The 18175-nt window shown below is 38.3% G+C and overlaps 2 protein-coding genes across 3 annotated transcripts; both read left to right on the forward strand.

Moving 5' to 3' along the window:
- The first annotated feature begins 1124 nt into the window (after positions 1 to 1124).
- On the forward strand, positions 1125 to 6656 carry depdc4 (DEP domain containing 4). The gene is made up of 9 exons (XM_030149343.1): positions 1125 to 1208; positions 1967 to 2390; positions 2910 to 3058; positions 3140 to 3335; positions 3624 to 3874; positions 4011 to 4153; positions 4287 to 4412; positions 5029 to 5107; positions 5443 to 6656. The coding sequence occupies exons 1-9, from the start codon at positions 1133 to 1135 to the stop codon at positions 5640 to 5642; spliced, it is 1644 nt and encodes a 547-aa protein (XP_030005203.1). The 5' UTR covers positions 1125 to 1132; the 3' UTR covers positions 5643 to 6656.
- An 857-nt stretch (positions 6657 to 7513) lies between these two features.
- On the forward strand, positions 7514 to 18174 carry scyl2 (SCY1 like pseudokinase 2). 2 transcript variants are annotated; one of them, XM_030149449.1, is made up of 19 exons: positions 7514 to 7647; positions 8907 to 9103; positions 9271 to 9428; positions 9835 to 9979; positions 10781 to 10930; positions 11080 to 11301; positions 11472 to 11588; positions 11702 to 11827; positions 12079 to 12255; positions 12478 to 12489; positions 12691 to 12813; positions 12984 to 13097; positions 13846 to 13978; positions 14097 to 14215; positions 14386 to 14486; positions 14654 to 14723; positions 14833 to 14910; positions 15006 to 15128; positions 15284 to 18174. In XM_030149449.1, exons 2-19 carry the CDS (start codon positions 8927 to 8929, stop codon positions 15914 to 15916), a joined length of 2778 nt encoding a protein of 925 aa, XP_030005309.1. In that variant the 5' UTR covers positions 7514 to 7647; positions 8907 to 8926; the 3' UTR covers positions 15917 to 18174. The 2 variants fall into 2 exon arrangements, with proteins under 2 accessions (XP_030005309.1, XP_030005310.1); XM_030149450.1 differs by lacking the exon at positions 12478 to 12489.
- Position 18175: the final 1 nt, after the last annotated feature.

Consider the following 18175-nt stretch of genomic DNA (forward strand, 5'->3'; position numbering starts at 1 on the left):
AAAACAGATAATGTGAATAATGTACATTTATAAAAGTCACAGCCTTCATTTTAGTGCCCTGTAACAAGATTATTTTTGTGTTGACTTGGGGAAAATACGCTAAATACTAATGCTATAACAGGTTAACACCAATTTTGTGATATTACACAATGTTTTTTTTTATTTATTTAACTCCCTTTACACATAATAACCTTCCTCATTGTGAAAGAGTCACTAATGTAACATGATATTCATGACATAATAGGATATCAAATGTAAGATGAAATATAGCATGACATTATATTGTAATATGACATTATGGCTATAACGACGTTAAATTGTCTGGTCAGCACCAGCTTATCCAATTTAAGATCATCCTGAGACTACAATATGCAAAGACGAAGTTACACAAACTCTTTCCAACAGTTTCCCAATTATGTGACAATTGTCTTAGTGAAGAAGCCACTCTTCTCCATAGAAATTATCTGTGTCCTAAATTAATTCCATTCCGGACTAACATTTAAAACTTTAACAGATATGCTTCATATAGAGTTGAAACCTGATCCACTTTTGGTTGTACTCAGAGCCTCTAATCAGTTTTTGCAACTTAACAAACACCACCGGCATCAACTGCTATCTTATGTACTTATCATAGCAAAAAGACTTGTTTTGTTCTGGAAAAAATCAGAAGGTCCTTCAGTTAAATTGTGGATGGAAGAAATAGTTAAACTCTCTCATCTGAAGAGAATGTGATTCTTACTGTTAAGTAAACTAGACTGGTTTAATCAGATTTGGCATCCCCTTCGACAATATATTGATAACTCAACCTGAATACAGTGAGAATTTATGTGACGTCCTTTGGTGTGATAAGTCATAGTCCAGGGGTGGGTGGATGAGGGTTGTTAAAATGTGCATCTATTACGTTTGCTGTCTTTTGATGTACTTTTGGTTTGTTTACTCTATGTTTAATTTTTAAAATATGGACAAATTGAAAAAATGGATGTTTTTGTGATTAATTCTTCAATAAAAAGATTGACATTAAATTGTGTGATCAGTAGGGGGCAGCAGCAGCATCCAGCCTGTCAGAAAATATGGGGTCATAAGAAAACCACAGAAGAAGAAGCAGCAGCGGAAGTTGTCATACGGACCCCTGATGGCGGTGGATTTGACTCCTCGGTTCAGACGCTTAAATAGTCAAACACGAAGTTTTCGTGAAAATATTCAGCATGGTAAGTTTTGACTGAGTATTACCCTGTTGAACAAAGTTTATATCTGCTCCTCTTGGCTGTTTGTATCCTCACAATTAATTCACAGCTGTAAACGTAGCAGAATGTCTTCCCCTCCGCGGATGTGGGTCAAATATTTTTGGCAAACGGTTTCAGATGGTTAACATTCTCATAGGTTAACGAATTGGACATAATTAAACAGTCCATTGTATTTAGACGTTTCTTTATATTAAACAGATTAGTTTTTCAATAGATTTTTTTTTTTTTAATAAACGTGAATTTCTCAGGTTAAATTACATCTGCTGAACAAAGTCAACATTTTCCATACATGACTGTAAGAAAGGCAAAGTGAATGTGCCGACAAAGAACAGTTTTCAAGTTAACTTTACTCATAAATTGGGAATGTCTGCCACTGGGGGAAAAAAACTAACTAAAAATAATTAATATTCCAAAAACAGAACACATAAAGGAAGGAAGTGCTGCTATATTGAATTCCTACAGAAATAGACAGATGGTCTCATCATTATTTCCAAAGCTTTGTGTCTCACAAAAGCAGGATTATAATTACAGTTGTTTCCATAAAGTGGGTCATACTGGCAATAATCAACTGGCATATTTTAAATATTATACAATTTTGAAAAATATTTCTTAATATTGTGATGAGTATCAGTAAACAAGAAGAACTTAATGAAGTCCATCGTCACCATGGATAAAACCTAATTTGTGTGCTGTTTTTTCCTCTATTTTGTGCTGTCCTTTAGGTTTCTCAGGGCCTTTTGGAGCCACTCAGCTATGGCATAACATAATCCATGCCCTCCAAACACAGGTAGAGGTGCGTCGCTGCAGGAGACACCTACGTGTTCATGCGGAATGTTTCACAGGCTCAGATGCTGTTGATGCTGTCCTCAGTTATTTGATGCAGAATGTGGTGTTTTGCACTAGTGAGGTGTCTCGCCTCAAAGCAGCACGCCTCTGTCAGGCTCTGATGGAGGCCAAGGTGTTTGAACCTGTGGGTACAAAGCTGTTTCGCAGAGACAAGGAAGTGACCTTTGAAGATAGTAGCTGCAGCCTTTACCGTTTTCTGGAGTATAAGGTTCAGCCCATCTCTGCCATGAAGGACTGCAGTAATGACACAGAAAACATACCCCCAGAGGAGCTGGAGTCTAAGAAGAAGAAGAGCTCCAGGTTTGATTAACATAATTCCATGAATTATGTTCAGTAAAATAAATGACATTCTGCATAGAGAGCTTAAAAATTTAGCCTTCTGTTATATCATCATCTAACACAGTATAGATAGATAGATAGATAGATAGATAGATAGATAGATAGATAGATAGATAGATAGATAGATAGATAGATATGATGCAATAATTTATTACTGAGCTTTGTAGAATATACATGATTCTGATTGTCGACAATTTTTTCTGTGAATTACAACCTGTTTGTATGGTCAAAGTTTTGATCATGGACTCTGAAGTTCATTTTTAAACCTTTAAAATCATTATTTAAATAAGTATTTTCAGTCAAAAGATTAGCAAGCAGGCAAAAGTTGGCTAATTAACCATTCACAAGTGTTAAAATTAATCCCGTCATGGTGAACACAATACTGTTAGTTTTGTCTTTTTTTAAATTTCATTTTGCTTTCATAAGCATCACTAACTTCCTGTACTTTGTACTTAAATATCCTGTTTCATCTTCTTTCAGTAGGCTGAGGACCATCTCTAATCCCCTTGCAGTTGGCCCTTCAGACAGGAGGGTTGAGAGACTGCTTAGGGCCATAAACCTGCGACCCTCCTCAACCCAGTCTTTTAACAAAGTCTCTACAACCTCTACAACCTTTTTGTCTAAAGCTTGTAAGATAAGCTTAATTTGCTTGTATCTACATTTTGATGGGTATTGTGCAAGAGTACATATAAATATCTCTATTTTCACAGTGGTAGAGGAGGTTTGGAAGCAGCAGACACTCCTCCAGCTGCTGCAAATAGTTGAGCTGCCCATGCTGGACTGCATCTTGGCCTCTCCCTCCAGGGTTCAGCCTCAGGCCTTCATGGCTCCCTTGGCCACTCAAGACCTGGTGATCTCCAACACTTGCCTGGAGAGAGAACTGCCAGAGGCTCTTAACCTGCCCCAGTGAGTGGTCCAGTTTATACTTAGAGTATTTTCTGCACGGTTACAAGATAAGTGACAAAAATGAAATCTGATGAAAATAGAAGTAAACTTGGATTGGCTGTGTTTTAATTTGCTCTCCATCAGAATCTGAATTTGTTATTAAAAATGTATAGTTCTGTGTAATCTGAGAAGGTGCAGGATTTTTATGTCTGAAATATTTAAGTTTATTTCCTCAATATTTTACTCAGTATTTCTGTTTAAGGAGTATTTTTGAATGTGACACTAAACCATGATTGTTTTTTTTCCTAGGTTAGACGAGTGGCTTTCAGCAGCAGCAGACTGCTTAGAGCTCTTTCCTGACCAGCTGATAGTGGTTGCAGGGGAGCATCTCGGTCAGCAGGGTGTCGTTGTCTCTTCAGGTGATGACAAAGCAGAGCAGATGTTGTGTCAAAAGAGACTGCTCTTTGACACCATTGCCAAGTACTACAATGGACAGGAAAAAGCCCCACTGCTCTCAGGGCGGTATCTGGACATACATATTGCGATCCTGAATTTGTTGGGTAAGACATAGTGTACAGGATTTCAGTTAAAGTTTTTGTTTTCTTGCACAGTTAAATTCTGGTAATAACATTTGCTATCTCTACTGATGTAATTGTTTTTGCACTATCCCTTTTTAATGTGTCCTGTTTCATACAGATGGAGGGAACATGCAGGATGCCATTAGAGCATCTCAACTGTGTTTGCGACTTCTGGAGGCAAGTGTGAGAGATGAACTCCGGAGACTTTTGGCCTTCATGGCTATGGCAGCTCACCCAGAAGCCTGCCGTCTGCAGAAACAGGTATAAACAAAATATACATTCTTCTCTAAGTATGGAATGATTTCTATGTATAATTTCACTGATTTCCAAAATTATTTTGACATGCAGCCATGATTCCTTCACTGACACTGTTGATATCTGTCACTGTTTTTAGATGGATAACAGGCCCTTAGTCTGCCGCACCTTTCAAAGGGCAGTTGTCCAGAATCGTGAAATGACTCATTCTCAGAGTGAAACTTTAGTTCTGTTTCTCATGGACAATCACACTGAGCTCTTCAAGGTACACATTGCACATTTGCAAATTTTCTTGGCAGAAAACTACAAACTACACTGATTTCCTTGGAGCACATTATAGTAAAGTGCTGATAAACCTGCAGACATACACTGCCCAACAGAAAAAAAGCCCCCATTTAGATTTAACAAAGTAAATGGTCAGAACTTTTCACTTGGTAATTACTGTGTGCAGTGATGAATATGTTTTAGCTGGAAACACATACATTCTAATTCCTTAAACAACCATCATTTTGCTACAGAGGATAAAGATTTGACTGTAGAGCTGTAGAAAATCTGGACCTGAACCTCACTGAGAATCTTTAGGATGTGCTGGAGAAGATTTTGCTCAGTGACCCAACCTTCCCATCATCTATGTAATAATAATCTTGGTGAAAATGAATGCAACTCTGGAAAGAAATGACTGGTGTAAAATTGCATAAGAACTGCATGGCAGAAACAATGACGTGGTAAATGCATCTCATTATCAAAGCTCAAGATGGTCCAACAAAATATTGTGGATGACTTTTTTTGGCTGGGTAGGGTATGTCACTGGTATGGTTTAATCACTGAAAACATACATTTTTAACATTTTGCTTTTTTGCTTTTTATCATAATGATTACAGACCCCTACATCCCTTATTGAATCTGTAAGGAGGACACTGAGGACTATGCAGCAGGGCAAAGACCCTGACTCTATTCCCAGTAAGTTGAATCAAAAATTAAATTCAATATCAACTTTTGCACATTTCCAGTTTGATTTGGTTTTGATCTCTTTAGAAATTGTTCAAAGTCTTCCATACTATATTTTCATCTAACTTGACCTTTAAACATAAGACTAATGTCTGATGTCTGATCAGCTTTGATATGAACCCACATCTGGAATAAAATACACAGTGACTTTGACTAAATAGAGTTTCGTTATAGGCTGAAGGGAAAGTGCGGTGTTATGAAAATGCTGGACTACAAAATGAGTTCTCTTGATTCAAGTCACCAGTTTTTGTCATGAGCACTGACGTTTCCAACACTGCATGTTGCAGCGTTCACCTTCTGCCAGCAGGTGACACCACAGGAATATGAGGACCAGCGTGAGGCTACCACACTGGAGAGCCTTAAGCAGCTTCTTCATGACATCTCATTGAACGAGAACATGCCTGTCAAAGAGAAGAAAAGGCTGCTCAAAGAGTTTGAGAAACATCACCCTGTGGTCTTCCTCCAGCATTTCTCTAGTACCTTCTGAGAGTAAAGACAGGGAATGCTTTTGGTATGAGTTCCAGGTACACCTCAAAACAGTACTGGCAATACATTTATGTTCAACTTATACTGTAGGACAACTATGATCTTGCGCTCTTGGTACAGAGTACTGAGCGACTAGTCTATGTTTTATTGATTGGTTCCTAAATGTCATTTAATCATCTCACAGCACTACATAAACAGATAATCAAGTCTGACTGATAAAAAGGCTCAAAAAGGTGAACTGCAGAAGCTTTAACTGTTGCCACTAGATTGCATTTTATTTGATTATTTAAGGTTTTTATTAATTATTCAAATTTAAAAATGGAGTTTGTATTTCGTGCTGAAATCTGTTCTGGCTGTACAATAAGATGAAAAGAATTTAAAAAAGCATAAGGAATCAATGAATTTAGCACTGCCATCTAATTAGCAGCAGCTTAAGGCTGTAATGATTAGACAGTTAGTGTACTAACTGATGTATTTCTTGCAAGTGGAATTGAGTTTGACTGTTGAAGCTTTATTTTAATCTTGTTAAGCTGTCTGTATTTGGTGAAATCCAGTGTGGTTTTGCACTTATTTTTCTACATGTCAAATGAAGATGAACAGAATTACAGCAATTTGTTTCTCATTTTAGTTTTGAAGTTTGACTAGAATAATGTAGTTTAAAAAATATTAGCAAAAGTGGCACTAATGTAGCTGAAAGATGTTTTAGCACAGTTTTTAAGTGTTAGAGCAACAATAGCTCAGGTTAACATACTTTATATATGTTTTAATGTTTTTGTATTTTTAATTTTTTTTTAAGATTTACTTGAAAGGTGGATATAATGTCTTGGAAGAGGTATAATAACAGGTGACTACTTTAGGCTACTACTAATTAAATCTCAGATGTTTATTTTTTCATCATCAAAGCCATGGTTGTACAAGTCATTTATAACCAAAATGTCTTTCAGTCAGCATGGTTTGCTCTTTGCATTAACTGTAACATTATTAGGATGCACTTTATGATGCTGAACTGCTTTATTTTCTGTTGGAATAAGTTATCTAATAAAATTGGAGTTGATGTTCTCTAAAATCTTTCTTGTTCTTATTTTAAGTGTTTGCATGTATCCACGTGGTAGGTTCACTAACATGTTAAAGTTATTAAAATGTACCTTTTTATTTACATTTGAAAATAATTTTTAGTTGAATTTCATATAAAGAGAAATTGTAAGAATTTTATCTTTGTTAATCACATGTAGGTTAACAGCTGTATAACTATATTGTAATTACTCAAACTGATGTCATTTTCTGTGCGATTTGAATTCTAGAACTTGAAGTAGTAACAAAAATCAGTACGAGGATAACATTAGGTGATGCACCCTCTAAAATTAATGGTTTAAAGTCACAGTACTAAACAATGTGTCTTCAGGCCATACAATGAATACACTCCCATTGTATAATTTTTGTTTATTTTTACCATCAAAACTCTTAAACATAAAACCCTCTTATTAAGATGAAACTGACAATTTTAGAGGATTTATTGGTTTTTACATATTGAATTATTAACTTTTATTGATGTAATGATTTTATTTTTTCATTTTATTTTAGTGTGAGATTTTTACACTTAAAATTTCATTCAAGAGTTAGTCGGAAATGAAGAGACAGAGGATGCCTAATACTATTAAATGTTTTTCCAAAAGTATTTTATCTGTCAGTTTACCATTTGTCTTGAGATGACAGCAAATCTATCATTACATTTGTGAAGCACGATACACTGTCTTAGTGTGTACTTTTTCGCGAATTATATCAAATGTAGTCTGCATTTCCCCTCTGATGATGGTACCTGATGAAGCACCTGATACTTACGCAAACCCGGAAGTGGGGCTGTGCGTCGCTAGCGTGCTAAGCTAGGTTAACTCATTTCGTATGCAACTGGAAGACATGGGGGCTGTGTCGTACAGCCATTACTAACAGTCATACTGCAGAGAGTCTGTTAAAAATAGGAAAATAAACGGATATCCCTTTTATAGAAGGTAAGTAACGACAGGGTTTGGGACTGACAGTTGTGTACCGACACAAACGGGCTTTGACAATACTCACTGTAACGTCTCTGTCTACTGTTGGCTAGTTAGCTTTAACGGCGCTACATAGCTACCGTGATCTGTTTGTGTAAAAAGCGTTTCACAGTAGACACCGTCGTAGACAGCAGAAGCGGTGAGATTTTACAAAACTACAGGTATATATATATTTAAGAGATTTGGAGTGATAACCTTATGCTGTCAAGTTAAAACTGTACTGCAAAATTCATGTCAGTTTGGGGGGGTGCTAAGGGCTAAAGATGACGTTTAACTGAGCTAACATCAAAGTATTCCCCAACCAGTAATGCCAGACATTATTAACACGTCCTTATGCGGAAAATACAGTATCTTTCTATTAGTGATTAAATTACACTTTGTTCATCCCACATAGGACGTCAGATCATACATACATACCACACTAGTGGTGAATTACTTGGCATCTTGGCGGCTAAACACATCTGTGCTAGGTGTTATGTTCTGCACAGGTAGTTTTGAGAGTGAGAATGAGCAAAACCATGCGGTCATAGGTTACTTATTTGGTACTACAGGTAATACCTGTTGCCCTCCCATTGTATTTTTTGACATAACTTGAATGACAACACACGAGCACCTCACAACTCTGCATTATATTTACGTATAGTTATACTTTTATGGTTCTCTCTGCTTTCATTTGAGGTATCCTGCAAAGAACTTATTTACTTGCACATGATGTACATTTGTGTCCTGCTAAATGCTAATTCAACTCAGTCTTAAATATGTAAGTTTAGAAAAAAGTTTTTAGAAATCCTACATTTCTGGTTTACATATCATACAGGAAGTTATCTTATTTGTTCGGTTGCCTATTGCCTAATATGCTTATTTGAATAATGGTAAAAGGGAAGCATCATTGTGTTGGTTAAATTTGCTCTGAGTCATCTTACTTTTCTGAGGACAGCTGGGGTAGTTGTACCGCCCAGGGTTCAGCCAGCATTGGCAGGACACTGGGCACTTTGATGTGCAAATTTACAGACAGTTTCATTATACTGCATATCTAATGGTTTGTTTGAGGCTTTTTCCATGACTAGACCGGCTGAGACTACAGCTGTTACATTTTATGAATTTTAAGGGCTGTTACTGTGCTCCTACATTGGACTGACTGTGGGCTATAATTAATTAAAACTATTTGAGTCATTTACTTTTGCTTGGTTGTCTTTTATGTCTCTTCCCCACCTCAGCTGCTAGGTCAGACTTGAACATGGAGTCCATGCTAAACAAACTAAAAAGCACTGTCACTAAGGTGACTGCAGATGTCACCAGTGCTGTTATGGGCAATCCAGTGACACGTGAATTTGAGGTGGGACGACACATTGCCAGTGGGGGGCCTGGTATGTGCTGGAGGATCTACAATGGCACCAAGAAGTCCACTAAACAGGTGTGTGTTTTTATATCATTAAAATATCCCTACCAAGGCCAGCTCATCTTCAGAGAAGTTGAATTATTATGTACAATGTTTAGTAAGGGAAGAAATGTTTACACCAGTAAATAGTCAGTTCTGGGACCTGATGATGCTAATTTCAGTGTTTGTCTTTTTCCCTCTAGGAAGTGGCTGTGTTTGTGTTTGATAAGAAGATGATTGACAAGTATCAGAAATTTGATAAGGACCAAATCATTGATTCCCTCAAAAGAGGTGTACAACAGCTGACCAGACTGCGTCACCCTCGTCTCCTGACTGTGCAGCACCCTCTTGAAGAGTCACGGTGATTAACACGCACATGCAGTCTCTTTTGTACACACACTAATATCAAGGACAAATTGAATGAGTCATGGCTCAAAGAGGGGCTTGACATACGGAAAAATGTGTTTATCAGATAGGTTTGTCTCTGTGTGTGAATATGTGATCAGAAGCCTGTCAAGTTGAAAAGACTTTTTAGACTGGTCCCTGAATAATATATGGCCCCAGAGAGCAAAACAAAGTTGAGGCTGTCTTGTGCCTCTTGTTTTGTAACAGTCTGTCTCTCCTATATTCAAAGCAGCTCCTAGTGCTCACTACTTATTTTTTTTGCCTCTACTGATGTTATGAATTGTCTGTAAAAAAAAAAAACCTGAATATCATATTGCGGTTTTCTAAGTTAAACTAATGTGTATCTGTTTTTTCGCCATCAGAGATTGCCTGGCATTCTGTACAGAGCCAGTGTTTGCCAGCCTGTCCAATGTGCTGGGCCAGTGGGATAACCTGCCCAGCCCTGTACCCACCGACATCAAGGAGTACAAACTATATGATGTGGAGACCAAATATGGCTTGCTACAGGTGAGGATGTGAACAGTTATTGGAGATTGTTGGGTCTCATTAATATTAGCAGCAAACAAAGCAGTTCCACAGGTCAAGCTTTCTCTATGGGAAACAGGCAGTAAAGAACACCTCATCTTACATTTAAGACACAGATAGACACACGTGTGTAAACATACTGTACATCTTCTGAACAAAATCAGAGGAATTAAACTTCATATTTTCTGTTGGTCAGTGGTTTCAACAGTCAGATCCATTATTCCTTCTCAGTCTCCAGTTTACATATCAGTTCAACTTTCAGGTTTTCTTGCTTTCTGGTGTGAAGATATAAAAATGACAGACATAATGGCTAAGAGAGACAGATATTCTTATGTTCATTGACCAGTTTACACAGAACTAATGTGCCATTGTGTAGTTGGTTCGACATGTTTTTATAAAGCAGCATATATTCAGTCCCAGGCCCATAATTGCCATCTGGGACCTTCTACTTAGATAGTGTGTTTTTTTTTTTTTTTTTAAATTTTTAATTTTAATTAATAGTTATGCATGCATTGTTACATGTGTCTTTTCTGATTGGTCAGCTTTCATGAAGTCTTCAAAGGAAAGTACACAGGTTTGTGTAGGTATTAGTAGGTCATAACTACATACACAACATTTCTCTGCTTTTTTTTCTTTGTTCAAAACTGAAACTTTACAAACCATCTGCACATAAGCATTACGTAATACTACGCTAGATTTGAATCTTTGATCATGTTTAATTTGAACATCTCACATTATAAGGTATACCCCTGTAACTTCTCATTTAATTTTTTATCTCCTCAGATCTCAGAAGGTTTATCCTTTCTCCACAATGGAGTGAAAATGGTTCATGGAAACTTGTGTCCAGAAAACATCATCCTCAACAAAAGTGGAGCCTGGAAGATCATGGGCTTTGACTTCAGTATCTCCTCGACTAACCCTTCAGATGCTGATGTGAGTGAAATTTCTTTGAGGCTGTTACTTTAAATTTTTGACCAGGACCTGTGCTGTTTGTAGTGCGTTCTACCCAGTCTATTTTGCAACACAAAGCTTGTTGATTAGTAACACATTAATATGCCCCCATATTCTCTCACCCTCTACAGCCTAAGTACACATGTAAAGAATGGGAACCCAACCTCCCTCCACTCTGCCTCCCTAACCCTGAGTACCTGGCCCCTGAGTACATCCTATCTGTCAGTTGTGACTCAGCGTCTGACATGTACTCTCTGGGTGTGGTAATGCATGCTGTCTTCAATGAAGGCAAGCCTGTTTTCCAAGTCAACAAGCATGATATTTTTAAGAGCTTCAGCAGGCAGCTGGACCAGGTGAGTGGAGGTGCCTGATAGACGTGTGCTCAGTGACGGAATAGAGAAAAAAAATGAACACTTATTGGGTGCCAAATCAACAGTGTGTTACCTTTTATCATGAAGGCATTGATTTAATTCTCCTTCTGTCTGTTTTATTCCACCTTTTAAAATGTCCCTATCATCTGTAGCTGAGCAACATAAGTCCAGCGCTGCTGAATAAAATCCCAGAGGAAGTGCGTGACCATGTTAAAATGCTTCTGAGCGTCACGCCCAATGTTCGACCTGATGCTGACCAGATGACCAAGGTTTACATTTATATTATATTCAACATACATAGTATGTTGTTTGTGTCCTAATGCCTGCTAGCTTACAATTGAGGACAAATGTTTGATTTAATTTTCCTCTGTGTGGAATCCAGATCCCATTTTTTGATGATGTGGGAGCAGTGACTCTACAGTACTTTGACTCCCTCTTTCAAAGGGACAACCTACAGAAGTCACAGTTCTATAAAGGCCTTCCAAAAGTTCTGCCTAAATTACCCAAGGTAAATGCTTGTATGTTTTGCATAAGAATTGTCACATGCGTCAGGTATAATGCAATGAAGATTACCACAAAGATAAAATAGTAAGTTGAACCTATAATTGTACATTCTTGTTGAGCAGGGGTTTATGCTTTTTCTATGAAATGTTTATATTCTTATCTACATTTTATTCTAATTTCTCTCTGGCATTTTTGCAGTTATGTCAGTTGAGTGTACATGGTCTCTTACACATTTTTTAATGTCCTTTCTCTCAGAGAGTTGTGGTGTATCGAATCTTGCCAGCCTTGACCTCAGAATTTGTCAATCCAGACATGGTTCCTTTTATACTACCTAATGTCCTCCTGATCGCAGAGGAGTGCACGAAGGAGGAATATGTTCGCCTCATCTTGCCTGACCTCACGCCTGTTTTTAAGCAGCAGGAGCCTATCCAGGTAGACAAAGCAGACAGAGAACATAACGTCTACAACTGTACATGTGCTCACTTTAACATAAAAATGACCCAAATAAGTCTTTAGATGTTTGGGGTTTGTAAATATTTGAGATTTAGCAGTTAGATTAAATTGAATACAGTATAACCTGACTAAAAGCATGTGCAGTATGTCACTTTATCAAGACTTGTCTTTCTCTGTATTTTTCTTCCAATGCTTCTTCAGGCTAGTAACATGGTGAGTGGTCTGTGCTGTGTATATTTTCTTATTACAGCAGTTAGTATGTGTGTTGTAATATTTGTAATCCTAAACATATTCACTAAAGACACTAAAATCACAGTCTTGGCTTACTTCCACTTACCTCCTACTCAGAAGTAGAAAATAGCATGGTATTCTCCAGCTTGTGATCCTTTCTAATTTGGTCCATGTGTTGTGCAGATCCTGCTGATCTTCCTGCAGAAGATGGATCTGCTGCTGACCAAGACACCAGCAGAGGACATCAAGAACTCTGTGCTGCCTATGGTCTACCGTGCTCTGGAAGCACCTTCTGTTCAGATCCAGGTAAAAAAAAAAAAAAAAAAAATCATAATATAATATTCACCCTACAGAAACATGTTGTCATTGCCCTTTTTTGAGATTTGTAGTTAAAAAGTGTGGATCACTGCAGTTAATATTTTATTTACTGTGGTAAAAATGGTATCTGACTTTACTTTTTCTCTGTGGCTGACCAGGAGTTGTGTTTGAACATCATCCCAACGTTTGCCAACCTCATTGATTACCCATCCATGAAGAACTCTCTCATCCCTCGGATCAAATCAGCCTGCCTACAGACATCCTCACTAGCTGTGAGTTTCAATAAATGATTTTGTTTTCTCAGGGTATAAATCACTTGCTATTTACAGTGTTTTGCTTGGTAAATTGATTTAAAAAAAGGCCATGTAATTGTTAATTAATAATTAATAATTTATTAATCAAATTCATCAAACAGAGAATAGAAAGCTACAGCTTATAGACACTGTAAGATGCAAAGACACAATGAACATGTTTGATTTTGAGTTGGCAATGGAGGGGTTTGACGCAATGAAGACAAGGACAACATAAAATATCAGCTGTTAAACTTTTAGGCCACTATTACAAGTTGTAATAGCATAGATTTCAGTGACTATTCTTGAGGTTGACTATTCACCTGATTCTTCTCAAATTCAACCCACATTTTCTTTACTGCTAGGAGAGGTTCAGTGCTAAGTTTCTGGAATTTTTTTTTAAACAAATTTTTTTGAAAATTTCTCCAACTGATTTTTCCAAGAATATTCATGTGATTCTTTTCAAATGTCACACACATTTTAATTAATGCCGGACTAGGCAGGAAATCAGTGAGCAGGAGGGGCAAAGTGTTTTGTGGCAGGGGGGGCTATTAGTAATCTCAGCTTCCTTTTTCACTTGTTTCTAGTTATGTTTTCCAAGATATTTTAGCTTTTCCCACTACTGTCTACAATTACCTGTTTGAATTTACACTTTCAGCATTGAACTGCATATATACTCTTAATAGTCTGTATAGATGTTTGCCTCTTCATGTATCTTTGCCATGTATAGGTGCGGGTGAACTCTCTGGTGTGTCTGGGGAAGATCTTGGAGTATCTAGACAAATGGTTTGTCATTGATGAAATCCTGCCCTTCCTGCAGCAGATCCCCTCTAGAGAACCAGCTGTGCTCATGGGCATCCTCGGTATAGAAACCAAACACTTCACACGCCTTAAGAGGATAATAACATTTCATAATCCATGACTGGAACTGTATGAACATCGTAGGAACCTTATTTTTTTATGTATTTGCTTCTCATGTAGGAATCTACAAGTGCACCTTCAGTCACAAGAAGTTGGGCATTCCCAAAGAGCATCTCGCCACCAAGAGCCTGCCCCACCTTGTTTCTCTTAGTATAGACAATAACCTTAACCTGAACCAGGTAATACACAGATTAAGTGTTTCAGATATGACCCACGTGCAAGATGGTCAGAGCCATCTCAGCTTCTTCTGTTCATTCACATTTTGTATTGACTGCATAAAACATGTACCTATTGTTTTGTGATGAAATGTGAATTCTGAATGACTTCTGATATGTTCATGTTCTTTCAGTTTAACTCATTCATGATGGTTATCCGTGATATGCTGAGTCGCATGGAGGCTGAACACAAAACAAAGTTGGAACAGCTGCATGTCATGCAGGAGCAGCAGAGGTGATTGTTACAGTTCTCTTTAGCCAGTTCAGTATCCTCCTTTTTCACAATGACTCATCCCTATGGTTCTGGCTACAAAGGGAAGATGATGATGATTATGTTATGACTTATGTACTTGAGCCTCTCTCCAGATCTGTTTTGACTTTATTCATTGTTTGTTGTAATAGGAGTATGAACATCTCTAATCCAGGGAGCCAAACAGAGGAGACAAAGAGCCCACCTAACTCTGGCAACCAGGTGAGAAGTTAACAGATGAGTTTGTTTTTCTGTTGTAGTTCTCTTTTCAAGTTCTCAGAATATCTTATGTCTGTGCTGACTTCATTTTCATCTGTTTATTTGCTTTTAGATTGATGATATCTTTGGCAGCACAGGGGTTAATGGGAAAGAGAATGGATCTTCTGCAGCACCTGTGCAGCCCAATAGGGTAAGGAAACAATGCCTCGCCTAATTCACACTCACCTTTTAATGAAGCGGCTAATCCAGTTTGTTCATATCTTGTCTCCATTTCTCTTCTGTCAGATGTCTCTAACTCTGGAGGAGAAACAGCGATTGGCTAAGGAGCAGGAGCAGGCAGCCAAACTGAGGAACCAGCAACCGTTAGCTCCGCTGTCTGTCAAACCAGCCACCACAACCACTACACAGGTAACACACTTCTATATAGCCATTTTAGTTTGAAAGTTTTTAGTAATTGTTTTAGTTTCAAAATTATTTCCTCACAGCTAGATCAAGTCCTTTCTGTAATAATACTCATGCATACTTCACAATGTGTATAACTCTCATCCCGTTTTATTTTGCAGACTAAAGATCTGACCAGCAGCCTTCTAAACAACATGACGTCTCTAAATAACCTGTCCTTGGCCAATACAGCGCGGCCAGCTCCTGTGCAGGGCTCCACCACATCTGCCTTCCCCACCTCCAGCCCCATGGTGGGCTCAATGGGGGCTCCAGTGTCTAATGGCTTTAACACACCCATGGGTTTTCAGACAGGAGGAATGGGAATGGGCATGAGGCCCACAGGCCCCAACCTTTATGGTGGCATGGCCACCACCACCAGCACCCCGAACTTTGGTGCCCTCACGCAGAATCAAGGACCACTTGGCCAAACTAATAAAGCTCCTGACATGTCAGCCTTGGACAGTCTTTTTACACCCAGCAAACCCAAAGTCACCCTCAACCAAATGGGTCCAATAGCTGCACCTGGAAACAACTCCCCTTGGCTCAATCAGTTCAGTTCAGCCCAGAACACTCAGATGCAAGGTGCACCGGTAGGCCTGGGAGGGGCAGGGGTCCCCAGTGGGTTTGGGATGCAGGCAAACCCCTTTTTCAACCCTCAGAACTTTTCTCAACCTGCAGCTGCCCCTAGCATGAACCAAAGTGGGATTAAACACAGTGCATCAGTCAACAGCGATCTCAAAGACTTATTTGGGTAAATGCGAACAGATGCCCGGTTGAATATATTCTCAAAACGACTGTGGACAGGAGCCCTCAGTTCTAACAGAACAAGAAACTGACTGAATGTGAAGATTTAAAATCCTTTCAAGGGTGTTGCTGTCTGTATTTTTAATTGACCTGGGTTAAGTTGTAGTTTTGACTCTCACATTCAGCTGGTCACTTGGCCTTGGCAAATCAGTCTGCAACGAAATTCCATTTATACTTGACCACAAAGACAAAAAGGTCTCAAGGTTGGAACTTCCTCTATTCCGTGTTCTTTAAATGCTGGGTATGAAAATATTTTCCTACTGTTTTGTACTTGACAAAAAGAGTGAACGTGTGATGGGTTGAGATGAATCCCAACTCGGTTTATTCAGGAAGGTCTTGTCTTCATATCATGACTGAGTGCATTGAGTGACTTTCACTCCCTGAACATCAGAATTCTCCCTTTAGCCTGAAAATGACCTGAGGCAGACAAGTGTTTTCTGTGGTGTACATCCGCTCTGCTGCTTTTTCACTTGCTCTTGCTTGTGCACCTTTATTGCTTTTTTAGAGTATTTTAAGATGTGCTGACTGCCTGAACTGATCAGGAGATCGGCTTAAACGAAAACACCAAAACATCTGAGCCTGTGTGGGAGGCAGCTTGACATGTAGCGCTGACAATACTGCAGTCACTGATCTGCATCCAGGAAACCCTCTCCATTCTGCTTCAAAAGGTTGTTGATTATTTACAGCCTAACATTTATTTGCAGCTTAAGGGTAAATCAAGTAACCCCTTTGCGGCTTGTCACCATGGTAACTATTTGTCTGCAGTGATGGTAACCTCCATTTTGAGAACACAAATTGGACCGATGACAACAATTTTCCTGTTTTTCTTTAACCAGGTGTATCTGGGTAATCTCACCTGGAAAAGACTTTACTATCAAACTTGCCCCGTCAGTGCTTTGCTTTTCTTGCTAATGATTCGGGCAATCAACCATTTCATCTCCTTTGGCTCAAACAACATTGTATCAGTTTCTGTAAATGCAGTATGATTGACGTGACTGATGATTGCAGAATATAATATGTGGAGTAGCTAATAGAGCAGTGTCCGTTTTAATGAGATGCTAAAGTGGTGAAAAAGGATCTTGTGCACTGCTTAGGCTACTGTGCCTTACGTGTGTCAAACTAGACAGACAGCACCACACTGTTACTTAAGTATTAACACATATCCCCTTAACATTGCTTTCTGGTGGACACTTGCTTCTAAAATCACTTCAAAGGTTGCTTTGTTGCATGTTACTAATGTTGACCACATGATATTTAAACCCTGATTTCAAGCATCTTTCCAAATGATGATTCCTAACAGTTACAAGTGACCAATGACCTTTTATTTCCGCACTAAATTTACTCTGAAGTTTTTTACGCGCTTAAAAACTGCAGTATACCATTTCTTTTGAAGAATTTGTACAACGAAGGAGATATCACTATATTTTAATTTCAGCACTTTTCAGCTGTTGGAGGACATGTGCTGGTGGTATACTATGAAGTGTAAATATATAATTATTTAAAAAAAAAAACAAGACGAGGGCCGTTGCATTTCTATGTTTGTGTGATAATGGTTAAGAGGCCTTAGATGAGTTGTGTGCAATAATCCTTACTAGTAGCTGAGGGAACATGTCGGGTGCATTTTGATTGGCTCAAGCCGCCACCGATGTGTCATTTTCTTTCAACCCCTCTGACCGACGGTAACTTCATAGATCTGTCAGATTTTCTAAATAACTTAACTATATTGTGTACTCGTTCAAAATCTTACATTTTTGAGGAGAATCACACAATCACATTGTGTATCTGCGTGTAACCTTACGTGTATGTAACGTCTTTAATTGGGTTTTGTTTGTAATAATTCCTCCTAAATTCAGAGCTTTCTCTCCGTACACATGGCAGTGTTATTCACTACTCGGTTTTAATCAAGGTTCTCTTCATTTCCCAGTCTTCGTGGCAAGAATTAAAACATGTCCGATTGAATCTTTGTCATCAGTAGATCTATGTACTACATATGGCTGTTTTTGTGTTCTCATAAAAAAAAGAGAGTGATATTAAGTGCGAATGTAAGAAGTCCTGGCAGCACCCCAAAGCAGAAAACTAAAGCTTATTCTTCTACGAGATCCTTTGTATACTACTGCTGTCATATGTATAGTGTGGCCCTTGTTTTATGTGTAAAGGTGCTGGTCTCTGAGGTGATTCAGTGAAAATCTGTACATATAAAGAAAGTACAC

Source organism: Sphaeramia orbicularis, chromosome 12 (genome assembly GCF_902148855.1).
Source record: "Sphaeramia orbicularis chromosome 12, fSphaOr1.1, whole genome shotgun sequence".
Lineage (NCBI taxonomy): Eukaryota > Metazoa > Chordata > Actinopteri > Kurtiformes > Apogonidae > Sphaeramia > Sphaeramia orbicularis.